We start from the raw sequence: 18986 nt of genomic DNA on the forward strand, positions 1-18986 counted from the left end.
TAAAAATATTATTTCTCTGAACTGTTTAAGTGAAGATAATTAAAAAACAGCTCTGCTGTAAGGAAGGGAAGAGCTGTATACAGGACAACAGGGGAAGAAAAGGACTGTGGCTTCCAGTTTAGAGTAAGGTGAACTCTCCCAGTATCAGAGGCAGGAGGCCAACACTGCTGTCCTCTGCCACTGATGGAGGTTGTTGTGCTTCCCATCTCATGAGTCCTGTGCCTGTGGGACTTGTGAGCTGGCCCAGTTCACTGACATCAACCCAAGTGGTGAGTGTGTGCAGGATCTGGCACAGAGGCCAAGACAGGCGACAGCTTGGGTGGGAGGATGAAGAAAGTGACTTCCTCTGTTTTCCTTTTGCTGCATGTGAAGAAAGCCATAATTTCACCTTCAGAGGCTTCAGGGGCCAATGAAGAGGGACAGAGAGGACAGGTCAGCCTTTCCCAACATCAAAGGGACTTGATCCAGTTTAAATTGCTCCTGAAACAACATTCAAAGTCACAGCCCCTCACTTAAGGGTCTCAGTCAATTTCTGGCAGTCTACATGTGGGTCAACCATGCTGTGGGGCTGTACTTGGGAAGATGCCATCTATGAACTTGTATGTGCAGTTCTGGGCTTCTCAGTACAAGAAACACATGAAGGTASTGGAGAGGGTCCAGCAGAGGGCCACAAAGATGATTAGGGGTTTGGAGTAGCTCTCTTATGAGGAGAGAYTGCAGGAGCTGGGCCAGCTTACTCCAAAGAAGACAGAGAGAGAAGCTCATTAATGCATATAAGTATGTCTAAGGCAGGTACCAAGAGGATGGTGCCAGACTTTTCCAGTGGTGCCCAGYGACAGGAGGAGRAGCAATGGCCATAAATTAAAACAATGGCCATAAATAAACRCAAGAAAATTAATCTTAACACGAGGAAGAACTTGTTTATGCTGATGGTGGCCGASCACTGGACCAGGCTGCCCAGGRAGTTCATGGAGTCTCTCTTTGGAGGCATTCAAAACCCATCCTGTGTTACCTGCTCTAGACGATCCTGCTTTGGCATGGGGGTTGGACTAGATGATCTCCAGAGGCCACTTCCAACCCTGTGATTCAGCGATTCCGTGTAAATAAAGGCACAGAAGGCCCGGTGGGTTGTGCTGGATTTAYGGAATAGCACCAAGCACCCAGGCTTGCACAACTCTGAMATGAWTAATCCGTGTCTCTCTGGAGTKTTGTCGCACTCCGAACAACAAATCCGATTTTGCGGACAGCAACRCTGCAGAGCCAAACCACACCAGGAATACCGGGATGGCCTCACGGGGATCTCCCCACCTTACACCTGGGCATCGAGCAGGGCGGGAGGGGTTGCAGGGCATCGCTGGGGGATGGGAAGGGGGAGAGAGGGAGGGAGAGAGGAAAGCACCCCAGCACCTTTCGCACCTCCTCCTCTGTCCTTCCAACACTTCCCCTTTCTCCTCAGGGGCGCCGGGCGCATGCGCCTCCCACTGCCGCCGGACACGACCCGCAGGGGTCCCGGCGGAGCGCCCGCGGGAACGCGCGCTGCCCGCGCTCTGCCAGCCCGCCCACATCCATACATCCACCCATACATCCACCCATCCATCCGTCCATCCGCCCGCCCGTCCCCGTCCATCCATCCCGCCGCAGCGCGGGGCAGGAGGCGCGGCTCGGGCGCGCTCTCCCAGGGGAAGCAGGAGACGCGGCGGGAGGCGGGGCTGCGCGGGCCACGCCCGGTGTATCCGCCTGGCGCCGGCCGGGGCGGCAGCGGCAGCGGCGGCGGCGGGAGGTGCAACTTCCACGGGACGGAGGCGGCGCTGCCGCCGCAGAGCCCGGCGGGGAAAGGCGCGGCAAAGCGTGAGCGGCTCCCTGGGGGACTCTCCTGGTCCGGCCCGGCCCGCGGTGGAGGGGAGCGGACGGCGCTGAGACCCGTCGGGACGAAAGTTTGGGAGCCGCCCCGCGGGCGGGCAGGAGGGGCCGGAGGCCGCAGCGTCAGGAGCATGAGAGGTCCGCCCCGGCCTCGCCGGTGCCTGTGAGAGGCGGCCCGCAGATCTCTCTTCAGGCGGGAGGAGAGGAGAGCGAGCGGGGGCGGCCGCACCTCCCGCCGGGACTCCCCGAGCCTGCGGCTGCGGTGCCTGCGAGCCCCTCCAGCCGCAGCGGCTGCTCTCGAGCTCTATTTCCCGTCCCCCGGCGGGGGAAGAGGAGGGGCGGCGGCGGGGAACCCTGTCAGGATCCCTCGGGACGGCGCGGGGGCGGCTGGAAATCCCTGAGCGGGAGTGAGCGGCTCCCGCTGAGCCCTGCGCAGCGCCGCGTTCCCTTCCCGCCGGGGGCTTCCCCCTGCGGGGCTGCGAGTGCGCATGGGGGCGGCGGGCGCGGAGCCGGGGCGGGGAGCGCCGGCAGCGGCTCCATGAGGACGGCAGGCCTGTCCGCGCCCCCGCCGCCCGCCCTGCCCTGCCCGCGCTTCCGACCCTGAGGCCCTCGGCTCGCCTACGAAAAAACTTTTCCGCAGCGTCCGAAGATGGAGCCTGCCGGCATGGATTATTTCTGCGAGCAGGTACAGCAGAAGGACGTGGGCCGCAGGATGCAGGTCGGCCAAGAGCTGCTGGAGTACCTGGGCGACCCGGCGAGGTCCACCGATCTGGAGCAGGACCAGCAGCGCCTTGACAAAGTGATCGACGAGTTAACAGCGTGGGTCAACTCCAGTAATTTTAAGGTGAGGCTGCTCGGCGGGGCTYGGTACGGGAAGACCATGATTCATCATGGTAGGGAGGTACAGAGCCCCGGGTTACTTTTTAATCAGGTACGAACAGAAATAAAACTACATTTGCGACGGTTTTATCCATCCCCCGACAAAGGGGAATTCCGAAATTTTTGGACGGGTGGGTAATGTTTTATTGTTTTTATTCCTGTGTCCTCAGAGAAGGAGTAATAGGGGTTTTGCTTCTTTCTTTATCGTTGGCTGAATGGTATTTTGGTTTGGTTTTGGTTTCGGGTTGTTTTTTTTTTTTTACCGCATAATGTTTAGAAAATAAACCCACGCAACTATAATACGCACTCGGGTTGTGTTTCTTACTCAGAAACAAGATATTTTTTTTTTTTTTTTTTTAATGTTTAGAAAATAAACCCACGCAACTATAATACGCACTCGGGTTGTGTTTCTTACTCAGAAACAAGATAGGTGATGATTATTTTTCTTATTTTTTTTTCCCGCTACCACTCCCATTCTATGGTCTCTGTACTTGGGTGTAATGTTTCATGGGATTGCCATCGTTTTCTGCAGGCCGTAAAGAGTGCTACTTCACCGGATTTGTATTACTCTGTGTGTRTTTCAGACGATTTAATGAATAATTGGCTTCTTGTGGTTCCCACTTTAAGTTTGAAGTTGTTTATATCGTCTTTAGGTGACTTCCTTGTACCTGGGAAGTTGTACGGTATCCTTACGGCGGCCCGATGATGACTCACGTTTCGCTTTTTTCGATGTGCGTGTGTCTTTTAGATGGAGCCACGGGAAAAGAGCGATCAGTCCCTCGCACAGTGCAACACTTGCGAGTTGTTCTGACGTCGCTCAGACGATAAGGCGATTGACAGCGCAGTTTTATCGCCAAGGACAATCGTGTTCGCATTGGCGATTTTTTTTTACAATTTATTTTTATGAATTTCCCCCGCCCCGGTCAGGGTAGGCCCGCGCTCTCGCCGCCGGGGGGCGCTGCCGGGCCGCGCTGGGCGCCCCGGGCTCTCGGCCGGGCCAGCTCCGCCCTGCGCTCGTAGCGTGAGCGACTCGCACTTTGGACCTTTAAACTCACTCTACTCAGCTTATTCTCGCCTTTTTTTCTGTTGTCTTAGACGCGGGAGGAGGGCGCAGAGTAACCTCTAAGGGCACTATGTTCCCGAAATGGATTTTTTTTCTCCTGCATTGACTTTACTCYGCCAGTGTTTGCACGTAGCAACTTCTGAGTTTGAGGTCTGGTAATAATAAAGGCTTCACTCCATTTGCGCATATGATTTGTTTATTTTGGAAGCGATTTTTAAGTAAAGGTCAGGTAAGCTTGAGGAAGTAGCGTGTTCTGGACAAATATAATTTATTTGCCCTTAAAGTCATCATCTGAGGGCAGCTGTTGGTGATGGAATTTATTTYTGTGAAGCCTAGACAAGTCTTTAAAAACACTCTTTTGCATGAAGAAGGCTAGCTATTTACCTAACAGGGTAATGTAAAAGTTTCTTCCTGCACTTGTAAATTAACAGAATTAGGCACTAAGACTGGAAAGTCAATTATCAAGCTCTGTTTTTCATAGTGCTATACATTTTGCTTGCTATTGATGTAAGGTGACAGACAGAACTCATTAGAGGATGAATAAAAACTGTGCAGTGCTCTACAAGCATCAGTCACAGAAGGGAGGTATCCCTAGTGCAACCTCCCTGCTAAATCACTTAGAGCAGACAACACAGAATCACAGCCAGGGGCCTTTTGAATATCTTCAGATGAGGTTCTACAACCTCTCTGGGCAGCATGTTCAAGTCCTCTGTGACCCTCAAAGTAAAGGAATTTTTTTCCATCAAATTCGGATGGAACTTTAGTGTTTCAGTTTGTGCTTTGTTGCCCCTTGTTATATCACTGGGTACCACTAAAAAGAGTCATGCAGAATGAGAGTATTCCAGATTCTGAGAATTTTAAAGAGAGCTTGCAAAATCATTGAAGTATTTTTGTTACGTCTTCTCTGTCTCCTTACTAGTGGCTGTTTATACGTGCAACACTATTTCAGTGCATGTCAAGTACGTTGGAGAATGGTATTAGTCATGGGTTTGATCCCTGGAGGGGCCTTAAGAGTTTGGTTCAGTGATCCTTGTGGTCCCTTCTGGCTTGGAAGATTGTGATTATATTAATGACAGCAGCACAAAAATGGGTGTTTTGCTCATGATTGGTTCCAATGTGCTGCCATGTGCCAACATGTGCTGCTTCAAAATGAAAACCAATATTCTAGAGAAGTGGTTTGTGTGTTATTTTTGTACTTTGTCTCATGTAAGCATAGATGCTACACATTTAAATATAATGTCCTATTTTGTTATTAAACTCAGGCCCTGAACAATTGAAAGTARTGAGTGCCACAGACTTAGGCGTTTTTTTAAAAAAAAACACTAATAATTTTTTATTGCTGTATTATTTAATATATTGTTGGTCACTCTTTAATGAGGAATGGATATATATGCATAGAACACTTAATTCTGCATATCATTTCTTTCTTTTATATCTTGCTAAATGTCTTGCAGGTCTTCATAGTTCCAATGTAATGKATCCCTCCCAGTTGACATGACTGATATCACAAGCAGTGTGAGACTTGCTTATTTATCAGAACTGCTGAGCTAGATGAATTGGAGATACAAGTGGGGAATGCTGGAGGAAGTTTTGAGGGGGAGCATTATTTCTGCTGGTGGTAGTGGGTATGGATAATAAGGGAATAACTAATGTGACTTGCCCTGAATGTGGCATATTCTCTGTGAAAGCTCAGTTCTTGCACGCAGTGCARTCTGCTGACCATACTGAAAAAGGAGATGCATGATCTGGGAGCTCTGGTCTCATCTCTTAAGCTGTGCATGTGAAGAGAAAACTTCCTATGATATGCCACCCTGGAAAGCCATTTGTGGCTCATSTAACCAAAAGGGCAAGGATCTGGAGATAGTAGGAGGGTTGACTTAGCATAATGGGTTGACTTCATAATGAGTGGAGGAAAAAGAGAACAAGCGTTCAGTGAACAAGTTGGACTCAATGGTCTTAAAGGTCTTCTCCTAAACGATTTTACAATTCTAAATGTGGGCTATTTATCAGTGAAGTTGAATTAGCTCATCTTAAAAAGATTTYGGCCACATAAAATAGTGCTTTTGCTGTTTTGAAGTTTGCTACTCTTTATAGTTAYTTAATAAAGAATTTGGCAATTCCAAACTCAGAGAGCGGATAAGAAAATTTCTGAGTTCATCTAGCTCATTGAAGTGGAAAACACAATTACTAGTTTGAGTTACTGGTATAACAAAAAGGTGGGATTAAGTCTGTGTTGACTCATGTGCAGGTGTTTCAGAGTTGCAGTGAAAATTGGTTGCAGAACACAGGGAATGACCTAGACAGAGATGAGTCTGTTGTACTTGAGTTACGATGTCTACACAGTCAGTGATAAATTAAGCTTCCAAAGACGCTTGCAATGTCAGAGTACACAGAAGATGTGCATAATTTAAGCTTTTATTTTGTATCTCAATAGAATAAAAGAATTCCTCGCTGAACTGAAAATCATTTGCTTGGTGATCTGGTTTATTTCCTATTGGCTGGGTCTGATCTCTCTCCTRCAGWACAGAGATTTGGTTTTTTGGGTGTRTGTCAATCCCCAMCCCCGCCAACTGTTTTCCCAAGGTTGTGAGGAATACGAGTAGATAAGTTGAATGGAAAGTATTAAAAGTTGAGTGATGGTATTATTTTAATGGTATTTGTTCTCAAACTGAAATATTTAGCGATCTCAGAAAATTGGAACAGTGCTGTTGTTTCTGTTCAAGCTTTCCGGTGAACTTCAAAGAGTAAATTCCCATTCTGAGGGTAGCACTACTGATAGATACTTGCTGATGGGTTAGCATGTATCTTCGTCTATGTAGGCATGAGTTTTGTTTAGCACATCTCTTAGGTCTCTCTCATACTCAATAGTCACTTGAAATAATTACGAKATTATCTTAACTGTGCAGTCTGGTGACTCAAACTGTTCTGTATCTGACTCAAGTAATCTGGAAATCAGCTTTGAACTTCTGCTGAAGTGATATGGGATGGGGAAATACTGCTTTTCATGTGCAGCTTTGSCAGTCTGGTCTTGGCTGCTAACATGTTGTGGAGTTTTTTAAAAATATCAAAACAATTACCCTCATAAAAATTATTTTCTCAGCAATAAAGCCACCTTTTGATTCTTTAAGCAAATTACACCTGATCAGAAGTAACAAAAACTTATTACTAAAATGGTGGTCGTTTCTCAAAATAACTTCATGTATGAGTTTGTGACTGTGAATCATCTTTGGATTTCTTACCTTTGTGGTCAATATCTCAGCTTGTTTTATTYCTTAGCTGCAGTAGAAAAATAATTAATAATCACTGCTTTTGTGCCACAGCAGCAGATTTTTTGCCATGGGAAGAAGAAAATCTCATTTCACTCTCTTTCTGATAGTGTGGATAAACTGTTTCTTTTAGGCAAATCTTTGGAATTACCTTTTTTATTTTATGCATCTTAATGAAGAATGAGATTTTTCTGAGCTTTGTCTCAACACCAAATACTAAGAGATACAAAAATGCGCAAGCAGCATTACGGGTATTTTAGTATTTCCTTCACTTAGCAGGTATTTATTTTGATTTGTCTTTAGTTCGCCAAAGGGCCAGCAGGAGGAGCTTTCAATTTCCAGACAGGAAGGGAAGATTTGAACAGTAATTTTGCAAATAGGTAAAGGCAAGTGGTTAGGATGCTTGTCTGAAGTACTTGCAAAGAGATAGGAGCAGTTAAAACTTGATTGACTGCATGCATATGTGTGAGGTGGAAGCTAGAATTTAAAATTACTTGAACAAAATGGAGRTACTGAGATCTGAAAAAAAAAGTTCAGAGATTAAAAATGTGAGGTCGCACRTTTCATTACAAATAAGTGAATGAAYAAATGCAGGATGTGGGGCATGTGATTAAGTAACAGACCTTAAGAAGAAAATGTGTGGGTCGTTTTGGATCTGAAGTTGAGCACARGCCAGTGTACTCTACACAAAAGGCAAATGTCGTAGTGAGTTGTAGGAGTGTTAACGTGCAGGACAGAGAGAAGGAATTAAAGAGGACKCAGCTAAACGTTTATTTTTCAGTTACTGTGTAGATTCCAGTATTTCCTTAGTCTTTGTTAGCAAACAGTGGTAATTTAAATGTCTTTGTTGAATGAGAGATGTTTGACTTTCTGAATTTCATTCTTTCTTTCTTCAAGTTTTGTTTGATCTTAGCTTTGTGGGAGCTACTTTGTTTTTTTCTGTGTAATGAGAATGTGGTTTGACCTGTCCATGTATGAATCCAGTTTTAGTTTTCAAGCTCAATTATTTGAGTCCTTCTTAAGTAATAAATACTATTTTTTCATGTGCTATTTATATTCTATTAAGGTATTAAATCAACTATTGAATACTAACCAAATAAGCAGATCCCCAGAAGACAAAGGACATTTGCAAGAAGTTTTAATTATTTTAAGTTTAATTAAAACTAATTTTGTCTGATCTTTAATTTGGAATGGGGAATATATAATCTCACACTCTCGGGCATCTCATCCTGAGGTGGAATTGACTGTTCTTAGTTGTCTTCAGTGTGTATTATCCAGCCTAACTATACTCAGTGTTGAAACTCTGCTGCTCTTGTGGCCAGGTGTTCTATTCTCACTGTCATTCTTCAGGCGATGCTGAATTAATCTTCCAGCGTTTCAGCAAGCTGATGTGAATCATGTTACAGGAGATTTAAGTGCACCAGATCAAATATGCCTGCAGGTCGAGAGGGGTAACAGAACCATCACTTTTAGCCACCAGTTTTATTGACTTGGGTGTGTGTAGATAGCCTGCCCAGGCACTGTGCAGTGTGTGAGAGGAAAGGTACATCGTTCAGAGCAGAACTCGCAGCAGTCAGCGCATGTGAGCTGTGCGATTTTAGCGGCGCTGCTGATTCAAGCAGTTTCTGTGCCTGGCTGGGGAATGGTTCTGGTGCGTCATGCCTGCATTGCTCTGATGTGAGTGCTTGTGAGGCTGCACAGCCAGCAGGCTCGGGGAGGAGATGTGACTGAGAAGATGYCTTCTTTTGTTCATTTGTTGGGCTGATTTCCTAAAGTGGGCTTCTGATCAGCTGCTTCTCTTCCCACAGCAGAGGAGCTGGTGCAGAGGTGGGAGTACATAGCAGAGAATAGGGATCACTGTATGCTTGATACAATTTAAACAAGAGGAAATGGGAAAGGAAATAAAAGACCTTGGGCACAAAAAGATTTAAATTCTTTTGCAAGAACTGAGTACTAAAATAAAGTGTTTCTTTGTTTTGAACCATCAATGTGCTTTTGACTGCAATTTTCTTTGGCGAAAAAAAAAGTTGTTGTTTTTTAAATTAATTATTTATTTGAAAGAGAAATACCATACATCTCATTGTCTTCCCACTGAACCCTGCTTTTAAAGAGGCTCTGTCTTGAAACTTTTTCCGCTGCAGCACACAAAGTTTTAGCCTGACAATCTCAAAAAGAAAATGGCTTACAATGTCAGGTGTTGCTGCATCATATACTTTTGGGTTTTGYTCACTGTCCTTGGAACATTATGAAAAGTTTATAACACTAGATAAGGGAAGAATGTTTAATACACATGTGAAGCAAACTGGAGATGTTCCTGTAATGGATCAAACTGGAGGCARTGCACAAAATTTAGAATACTGTATTGTCCACAGAATACAGAACCRTTTGGAGATCACACTTGCAGTCTGAATTCAGTTTGAAGATTATGAGAGATTTTGAAATAACAAAGGCTGTAAGCATTTTTTTTTCCAGTGACCATTTTAAGTGTTACATKAACATGTTCTAGAATTGACTAGATGTTTCTTTATTAATGCGGGCAGTCATAATAGGAAGCTAAAGTTCCCAACTTGGGGAAAGGACACTAAAACGTATTTTCTTTTTTTTTCCTTTTTAATAAGCTCTAAAATTTTTATGAGAGCACTRTGCTTGCTTGTTTTGGCTTCATTACAGGAGAGGTCAACATAACAGGGACCTCCCAGAATTGTGCCTGTTGAGAGGTCCCCTGAAGAAACCAAGCCTTTTCAGTGCAGAAATACACTTGTCACTSTCTAAATAAATATGGGCGGTTCATTCAGCAATCATCTGGTAGTGTGGTTACTTGCCCTGTGATGCTTAAATGTTCTGTGGTTGGCCATTACAGAATTATGAMGGGAAGGTTACCATCAGTTTGATGGTCTGTACTCCTTTTGAGATGAGGGTTGCAGTTGGTGGGTAGTTTTAACAGTAACAAAAAATGGATACTTAGAATCTTGTGGTCTGAAGTATAGTTGGAAAACATCTATTTGAAGGCAGTGACTTTGCATTTTTGGATAGAGGGGGCTCTGCATTTATTAATGAACTTGGACTCCAGTTGTTGAGCTTGAAGACTTTTTAGTTACCAGGAGCTTTGTTTCTTTGCAAAGTGATGTGATGCATGTTAAAAAAAAAACCCCACACTATTGCAGTTGGAAGTGTTTTATTAGTGCCCTTGAAAATGAAACAAGCAAGAGAATGGAAATAAAGCTTTCTTGTCAGCTTTCATCTGAACTATAGATGATGTGTGTGGTAGCTTCAGCAGCTGGGACTGCAGTTTTGGCTTCTRTCAGCAGAGGCAGCTGCCCAGCTGCTGCTGAATGGCAGGGAGAATGGAGTCTGAAGGCAACATGGCTGGAACTGAAGAACCACATGAGTTGAAGAAATCACCCTGAATAATGGAGACATCCTTCTGCCCATGGGGGCACAGTTTTGTATCTGTGTAAGCTTTTGAATTAAGGGAATGGACTATGGGTAGATGTCAGCGAAGTGGTCGAAGTGTGTAGAACTGGAATGGGAAACAGTGAAGGGAGCAAAAAGTATGGAATAGGGGAGCAGAATTGTGTCCAGAAAGGTGAGTAGAGAGAAYTAAAAACACAAAACTTGAACAAGTGATGTACAAGAGACTGCATGTACATGCATGCGTATTTTTGCTTCGCATTGAGCTGCTTTCAAGGTACTTGAGATTATGAGAATTGAGAAAGTGTCTTGGCTGACAATAMTTGTATTAAGAAGAAAATCTCATGRAGTTTTTGTATATATCTTGTTCCAGCACTGCAGTTCTGGAACAATGCTTGCTCTTGAAGGGTGTAGTTGTTTGGCATGCTGTATTCTGTTTGTCAGTAATTGTTAGTGATACCACAGCTGTCCCCATGGTGACAGGAAGTCCAGTGGCTTAACTTCATTCTTTGGAGTTCCAGATAATGACCTCCATAATTCCCCCATTAGATTCTCATGATTATTTCACAAATCATGATCTACGGAATTCRTATTTCCATGTACAGGTCAGAGATCCAATCATCAAATCCAAGGACATTTGTATTAAAGTCATGTGGCAGCTKACACAGGTAGAGAGGTTTTCCTGATAGTGTCCTTTCCCTAGCTGTCCCCTTCAGGGATGGGAAATTGCAGAATCACAGTGAAAGTAACAGTGAGCATGATCATCCAGGTATGGTTTGAAGAACAGTRTTTCTTTTCTTAGCAAAAGCCTAGGTGCCTGGAAGTTGTCCACTTCCAGGGAAGAGCAGGGACAATGCTGGAAAGCATGTGCAGAAAGAGAGCTGGAAAAGGAGCAAGTTGCAGAGCAAGAATAGGCTCAATTATTAATCACTGGTTCAATTCATAGTSATATTTTGGTTGGAATGTCTTGGTTTTACTAAAAAGTCAGGTCTTTTTTTTTTATCCAGAACAGATAAAATATTTCTTAGTTGGTTTGGCAACTTTGTTGTGGTCTGAGAAGTCAAGGGGGTCTTAATTTTGGCTTCTTAAAGGAGAGCAATTAACCAATTCCAGTTCAAATGAGCCTAMATTTCTTTTCCCCTATGAACTTTAWAAGCACTGTTTAAATGTTTGAAACAATGGTGAGTTGATGAATCAGTCTCAACATACAAAGGCTCTTTATAGACACCAAGCAAAAAGGCTTAATGAATGCAGAGTAAGAAAAAAATCCATTGATTTTGATCCCAGAAGGCATTCATCCCTCATTGAATCTGYTGGGGGAAGAGCAGTGATGCTGGTGAAACGTTTTTCTATTGATAGTGGAGGGCCTGTGTTGGTAAATGGTCCCACAAAGTRTCTCAGAGCTTGGAACCTCTTTGTTGCAGATGAGTTCTACCTCAATTTAGGTTTTTTGAAATTTTTTGTTTTCTATTTTTGGCATGCTGTTTATGTGACCCCATACAAATTAAAGGCCTCCATCCAAAAGACCTATTTGAGTACTGTGCAGGTGATACCTACCAGGAGATGCTGAACCTTTGAGCCTTGTGTATCAGAACAGAGAAATATTAAAACTGATTTACAMAACCAGTAGGTGGTAGTTCACTTGCTGTCCTCTCTAACTGTGTGGTTCAGCTGACTTGTTTTGTAGTGTGTAATGAAAGCAAATTTTGTACCTAGAGCAGTTTCCCATTATTTCAGCTTGTGATCACACTTACAGTCTACTTTTCCAGTCATTGTGTCTTTCCATATCAGTTACCTTTTTGAAGTTGCAGACCATGGAAGACTTTGTTTGAGGTAAAGATGATGCATGTGTGCTTTACTACATTTAAGTTTCTGAGTTGCTGTTCTTCATAATGGTAGAAATCTTCAAGCCAAATTTTGTAAAGATAAATATGCAGAGAAGAAAGAGACTTTGTAAAAAGTACTTTACAGAAGGAAAGACTCCTGCTTTTGCYGAACATTTGCATGGAAGGATATCTTAAAAGGTGTCAGGTGGGGCTTGTAGTCAGGAAACAGAAGCATAGGAAAACAATGGGTCTAGAATGAATTTCTTTCTTTCAGCTGTTGGTTTTTAGATGAACTTTTGACTGTGGTTTCATATTGCTTGATAATCTGGAAAATAACATTAAAGGAAAAAGCTTGTGGAAAGCCTTGACATTCCCATAAAAGCTAATTTATATATTTTTTCCCTAAGTCACTCACTGATTATAATATTCTATTTTCCAAAGCTGTAGATAGAGTCAGTGGTTGACAATATATTAATTTAAGCCAGGGCTGCCATCCACTTATGCTGTTCTGTGTTTTAGTATGTAATAAAATTGTGTCCAGGTGCCCTGTTGTACTAATTGGGAATTAAGTTTTATACCTCCTTTTTAAAATGAAATCTCTTATGCTAATACTGAATTTATTAAAATCAACTTAAATGTGTGGTTGCTTCTCATCCTAGGTTTTATGGGGATCTGATTTTCTAGTTTCCTGTGGAAACAAGGCTCATGGGATCCTGTGTACATGGGCCACGTGTATGTGCATGCATAACCAGTCAAGTTTTTTTTGGCCTGCTGCCTAGTGTGGACAATCGTGACAGATAAGGATTKYAAGSATGCAGAGGGGTCCAAAAAATACARTTCCWAATTTTATGAAAATAAACAGYTAATAAAGGACAGGAATTCTAACCATGAGTTCATGGGGAAAACATTGTAGTGCATGCCTTACTAGAAAATAAAGATGAAGAAAAGCTTTAAGGAATGCCCAAGCTTAAGGAGGTTGTTCCTTTGACAAATGGTTGTTCCATTTGCACCTTCACGGGCAGCAGATTGAGGTTGTGAAAATGCAGTTCTGGTGCTGCTTATGAACTATTACAGGAAACACAGAATGAAATCTTAGAACAATATGCAGGACAGTAAACAGTAGAAGAAGTGTCCTAACTTCTTAAAATAATTTTGTCTAACTGATAATTTCTGTTCATGTTTTTGTTTCTATATTAGTGGATATTGTTATCTGACCTAGCTTCTSTTCATGGATGGGAAATTCCTCAAAATTCCAGTAGTATTTTGCATTTCCTTTTTCTTTCTGTTTCGGTTTGTTTTTTGTTTGGGGTATGTTTTGTTCTGGATTGGGTTGGTTTTTGTTTTGGTTTAGTTTTTCATGTTGTTTTTGTTTGGTTTGAGGAGGTTCTTTATTATTTTTTTAACAAGCAAATGAAAAATTAGATTTCCCTAGCTTAACAAATGGTGTACAAATGGTGTAGTCTGAACCACTAGGGAAAGTAGAATTAGCTTCTCAGTTATTTTCTTTTGGGAGTTTGGAAAATGATGTAATGATTTTAGTGGATGAGCTAAGTGACCAGATTGAAGTAAGCTTTTAGCATCTGGGAAACCTTTAAACCATGTCTTTGTTTGGGTTTTGTAGYTGAAAACACAAAAACATTGGATTTCTAATATTTCTTTTTTTTCTGTTTTAAGGCAAGAACTGAAAAATCTGAACTGCTGTATGTAAATAAATTTGATCTGTTCCAAACATGTTCTGATATCTTTGTCTAAATAAGAACTTTGAAGGAATTATTAGCTTTTTAACAGAGACTTTAACTTACCTTTAAAATAGTTTTTCAGCATGCTTGCATTTATCTGTCTAATTTATTTGAAATCTATTCTAAACAATTCTTTAGTGATTTGGTTTATGATATCTAATACTTTTGTTTCAACAGGTAGCACTGCTGGGATTAGATGTTCTAGGTGCCTTTGTCGACAGACTATCAGGACGCTTTAAACCCTATATAGGAACTGGTAAGTGAAATACAACCTTTTTTCTCAAGAACAAACAGTAAAAGATACTTTCCCTCCTCCCTTGTCAGCTGAAGTGGAACATGTTGAAAACTTCTTGAGCTAATTAYCATGTACTGGCAGGCATGTTACTGGTGTTGGAATTGAAATAATTGTATCGTAGCATGTCAGTGTTCACTTGTCATGCAGTCACTGATTTCTTATGTCATGGTTGGGATTTTTTTATAAGTTCCAGGAGTGTCTTTCCAGTAATTAGTTTCATTCTATATGGTGGTTTACCACTCCCCAAGACAGTCATCTAAAATTTACTTTGAAACAAAAGTATTATCTTTAACTAGTGTAAAAGATGGAAGGTTTTATTTGCAGATTGCTTTAATCAGAGCTTTATGTCTGCTGAAGCCTGTAGTCTCAGAGGATTATGTGGTCCACCTCCTGTTAGATAGCTGGCCTGTGGCTTTTAGTAGTCTATAGCTTTTATGGGACTGAAAAAMGTCCACGTACTGGCTATCATTCCTATATGGAATGTTTACTGAAATGAATTTCAGATTAATGGATCCACATGTGCTGGAGTATGAGACATTTATTCTGGGAGGTACAAGCAAACTACACTGATCAACTCATTTTGCTGCTGTCTTTGAAAAGAGATAGTGGTATTAGGACATTAACATTGGTGTTATATTGCTGGCTGTTTTAAACAGAAGTTTCTAGTTCATGTCCTTTTTCAAAATTTGCATGAGATAGTTTACATCGTGTTCCCCGATCCCCAGCTATCTCAGATTGTCTRTCAAAATTTTAAGCTTCCTCTTCTTTACATGTCTAGTTCTGTATTTAAGAGCTAAGAAATTTCCAAGTTTAGGACTACAAAGTGTAGTTTATGACAAGCTGCTAACTAAATAAATTGAAAGCATATTTCAATATGCTGTGGAATTACTGTAGTAGTGCTACAGAATTTGAATCTATTTTGTTGCAGAGAGTTTTTCTTTGGCTGGTTATTTTTGTATTGGAGCAGTGTAGGGGAACTGGAGGCGTATTGTGCTGTGCACAGTATTGATTTCTGAATAGTCTCCATTTGTGGCTACAGTGTTTGACTCCAGAGTTTGGCTACGTTTTGATTTTTATTTTAAGACTGCATAGAACCTAAAATTACAGTAACTTTAGTAAAGATTGGGAAACTTTTAAAATTTTTTCTCTGTTTTTTTTAAGTGTGAACTATCTGAGAAGTTTTGAAAGTACTGTTGTTGGTTTGCGTTTTTTTTTTTTTTTTTTTTKTTACAGTAGTTGAGTAATTTAAGATTATGAACAAATTAAAGATTTAAATTTCAGTATTTACATTAAAAAAAAAAAGAGAGTGCTGGCTCTGGGTGACCAGCAAACACACATAACATTTGAAGCTGTATATTCAAAAAGTATTTTTTAGTTAAGCTAAGCAATAGTGCCTTCAACTGCATTGGTCCTCAGAGCATCTCCAGAATCAAGAGTTCTAGAATATGGAAGCTACTGTTGTTCATAATCAGCTACTGTATAAACTGAACAGACACTGAAATCCTAGTCTCAGTAAAGGCAGAAAACAGTATTTCAGGTTTTTTTTTTTTAAGGAGTGATTTAAAATATGAATTCTCCTCAGTTGGTAGCTTGCTCTCCAAGTTTTACAAGAAGATTGGAACAATTTTCAGTTTTTGTCAGTGAAGCAGCAATACAAAAACATTATTGTAAGTGTCTGGAATTTGTATAGTCCAGGGTTTAGGAGAGTAATTAAAAGCACATTGGTGAACAAGAAAACTGTTTCCTTCAAGAAAACTTAAACAACCGCAGTTTCCTAAATCATGTTCTGTTGACTCTGCAGATTTGTCGTCTAATGTAATCTGACTCCAGTAAGTCAAACCAAAGACTTGTATTTGACACTGATTTGTTTGCAGATGCCTGAGAAGAAAGTTCAGACAGGAGAAACATGCAATGGTATTCTGGCTTCCTCAGAATGAGTTGTCAGCAGCCTTGCAGGTTAGGGCCAGCTGAGGCACATGGTATCTTCARTGTCTGCCCTGTCACTTTGTTTTCCTACAGCTTTATCTGTTTAGTTCCTGTCCCACATAAATTTTTGGCTTCTGCAGTGTTCTGTGGAAGTATTTATGCAAAAATCTTTTGGACTGGTTGTCTGAATAAACTGGTACTTGCTAGGTCTTGTGTTGGAGAGGTGAACCAACATTTCTTAACTTCCTGCCCATTTTCCACTTATGGATCTCTTCCATTCCTGTCCTCTRCTATCCTTCCCCCTGCCACAGCTAAGAGTTCAGTGGAGTTGTTTCTCGTACACAACTGGTTTTTACTGTTCTYGTTTCCCCTTTCAATGCCTTTCTGTTGTAATGCTGAGGAAGCCACACCAGCCATACCATACCAGAGAGGCATACTTTTGTTTGGTTTTTAGTTTTGTAAATACTGCTAATAGATTTCTTTTTTGCATAGCTGCTTCGTGAAAATTGACCTAATGTAGGCATGAGACAGTCTACTGTAACAACCTGTGCAGTGATGGGGATTTGGGGCCCAGGGCAATGTCTTTCCTGCATGCCTTTAAAATCATTAGGGCGAGACTCCTTCCAAAGAACTATATTGGGAAGTCCAAATGCACTCTGTTAGCTGAGTTACCTTCTGCACAGCTGTTTGCAGAGAGCTCTTACAGGTTTGTGAGGTACCAGTTCCTTTTCTTACTTGGCTTCCCATACACTTCTCCAGCCTGTAGCACTGCATGAAGTGGTTGTGACCCAAATGCCAGAGCCTGTATTTTGCCTTGTTGAACCTCGTTCAGTCCATATTCATCATTAGGCATTTGACAGGAATCAACTATTCTATGCAAACTGCCATTTTAGCTTTTTTTTTTGTAGCTTGGTTATGTCCAGTTAAGTAATTCTTTGATCTGAGTATTGCTAATGAGGTATGTAATCATATATTGCAGATATGCAGATGATATGAGGAGAAAATAAAAAACATGGTATCAAGCCTGRAAACATTGGGAAATGTGTAAGCAATGTACTTCAGCTAAGTAAAAAGTTCTTAGGATCTCACAGGCCATCTTAAGAGTATTTTATATGACCAGGCAATTAAATTATTACATTGAAACAATCAAACTATAGTTAACTTCTCATTGCATTTATTGTCAGTGCTTGCATTCTCAAAAAAGATCAGGATTTCACCATGACTATAGCGAAGGAAAATATATGTATAATACCTACCTGCTTTGTTCTGTCTTTTTTTTTTTTTAATGCTTCCTATTTTCTAGGTGAAGTTTCATTTTTGTAGCTGTTTTTGTTCATAAGATACCTGGAATCTTAAATTTGCTTTTCTTTCAATAAAGAGTTACATTTTGGTGACCCTGAGATGTTTTTATTCATGATTCAGATCTCAGTAAATGATGGAAGTATAATAATGTATTATCCAACCGCAGTATGGCAAAACATATTCCACCTTTCATACCCCAKCCCTATTTAATTTCCTGTTCAGTTTTGATGGGGATATATTTCCTTAAGTGCAGAGAGCAACAACTAACGTCACTGAATTTCCACCCCCTTAAGCACTACAGGACTCTGCTACGAAGTGAAAAACATGAGTGCTTTACTATTACTTCAATCYTTGCAACCTACATATATGCTGTAAATTTTATTTGGGCAAAATCAATACCGCAGTTGTAGGACAGATATTTTCCAGTATTCCAAAGAACGTGTTAGTGATCTTTGTATTGCAGTATAATGCCTGATAAGACTTAATTCGGTTTCCTAGGCAACCATCTAATGTTGCAGTAAATTTCCTCTAAGGTGTTATCCTTTTATGATTAACCACATCGCATGCCCTCTGCAGCTGGCATCAGTATTCTGGGAGTCTGGACACACAAATCTGGAATCTTTCTTTTAGTACTTCCAGTTAAGATCCTTGAAAATACTTTGGAAGCAATAAATACCAGGGTGTGTGTTCCTTCATAAGACTGTATGTCTSTATGCTGGGAAAAATAAAGCAGTGTTTGAGTGTTACATCTTTTCATATTTAAAACTACTGCTTGTTCTGTGATTTAAAGAGATGTTACATAAGAGTACATAATTACTGTATCACAGTCTCTTTCTCAGGTGATTGCATTAATTATTAAAATAATARTATATATCCAAATTAAAAGAGACAGAATTGTGGGCATATGTATCTGGATGATAGAATTTCTGGGAAAAGCGTCTACTCATACTTTCAGTTCTGTTTTCTAAACAAGTGAATATGACTTGGCCTTCTTTGTTATTGTCAAAAGGAATGGGAAAAGAAAAATACAGTAAAGGTAGACAGAATCTGTTTCAGTTTTACTGGGCAGTGTTATACCATGACATACTTTTCKGCATATATTGARCTGTCCATTAGTCTGTTATGTAAYGGTTATTGACATTAGCTTTTACATKACAAGATGTTKCAGAATATTACATTAMYYTACTAGGTGTTGCAAAATATTTTACKTACCTGAAAATTAAAGGAAATGTAATTGACAGTTAAAATGACCAAACACAGATAGACAGGTTATATTTGCATATATGTATAAGTCTGAATAGGAATACATATTTCACCCACAAAAATGCCATATGTTAATATGTGTATATGTTTAATAGTAGTTTCAAATTCTTCTTACCTTGAAAAGAAACCACTGGGCAAAAATAGTTTAAGGAGATA

The 18986-nt window shown here is 41.1% G+C and overlaps 1 protein-coding gene across 12 annotated transcripts in view; it reads left to right on the forward strand.

The window, feature by feature from the left end:
• The first annotated feature begins 2503 nt into the window (after nt 1-2503).
• The window catches only part of CLASP2 (cytoplasmic linker associated protein 2), a 145838-nt gene continuing 129355 nt past the window's right edge, over nt 2504-18986 (forward strand). For 11 of the 12 annotated variants that reach the window (XM_057377112.1, XM_057377115.1, XM_057377116.1 and 8 more), the window contains exons 1-2: nt 2504-2704; nt 14222-14300. In XM_057377112.1, the coding sequence (XP_057233095.1) occupies nt 2510-2704; nt 14222-14300 (274 nt within the window). In that variant the 5' untranslated portion in view covers nt 2504-2509. The remainder of the gene's footprint in view (nt 2705-14221; nt 14301-18986) is intronic. The other variant, XM_057377123.1, reaches the window with a different exon arrangement.

The sequence above is a fragment of the Malurus melanocephalus genome, unplaced genomic scaffold (assembly GCF_030028575.1).
Source record: "Malurus melanocephalus ecotype Western Australia unplaced genomic scaffold, MMel_1.1 scaffold_300, whole genome shotgun sequence".
Lineage (NCBI taxonomy): Eukaryota > Metazoa > Chordata > Aves > Passeriformes > Maluridae > Malurus > Malurus melanocephalus.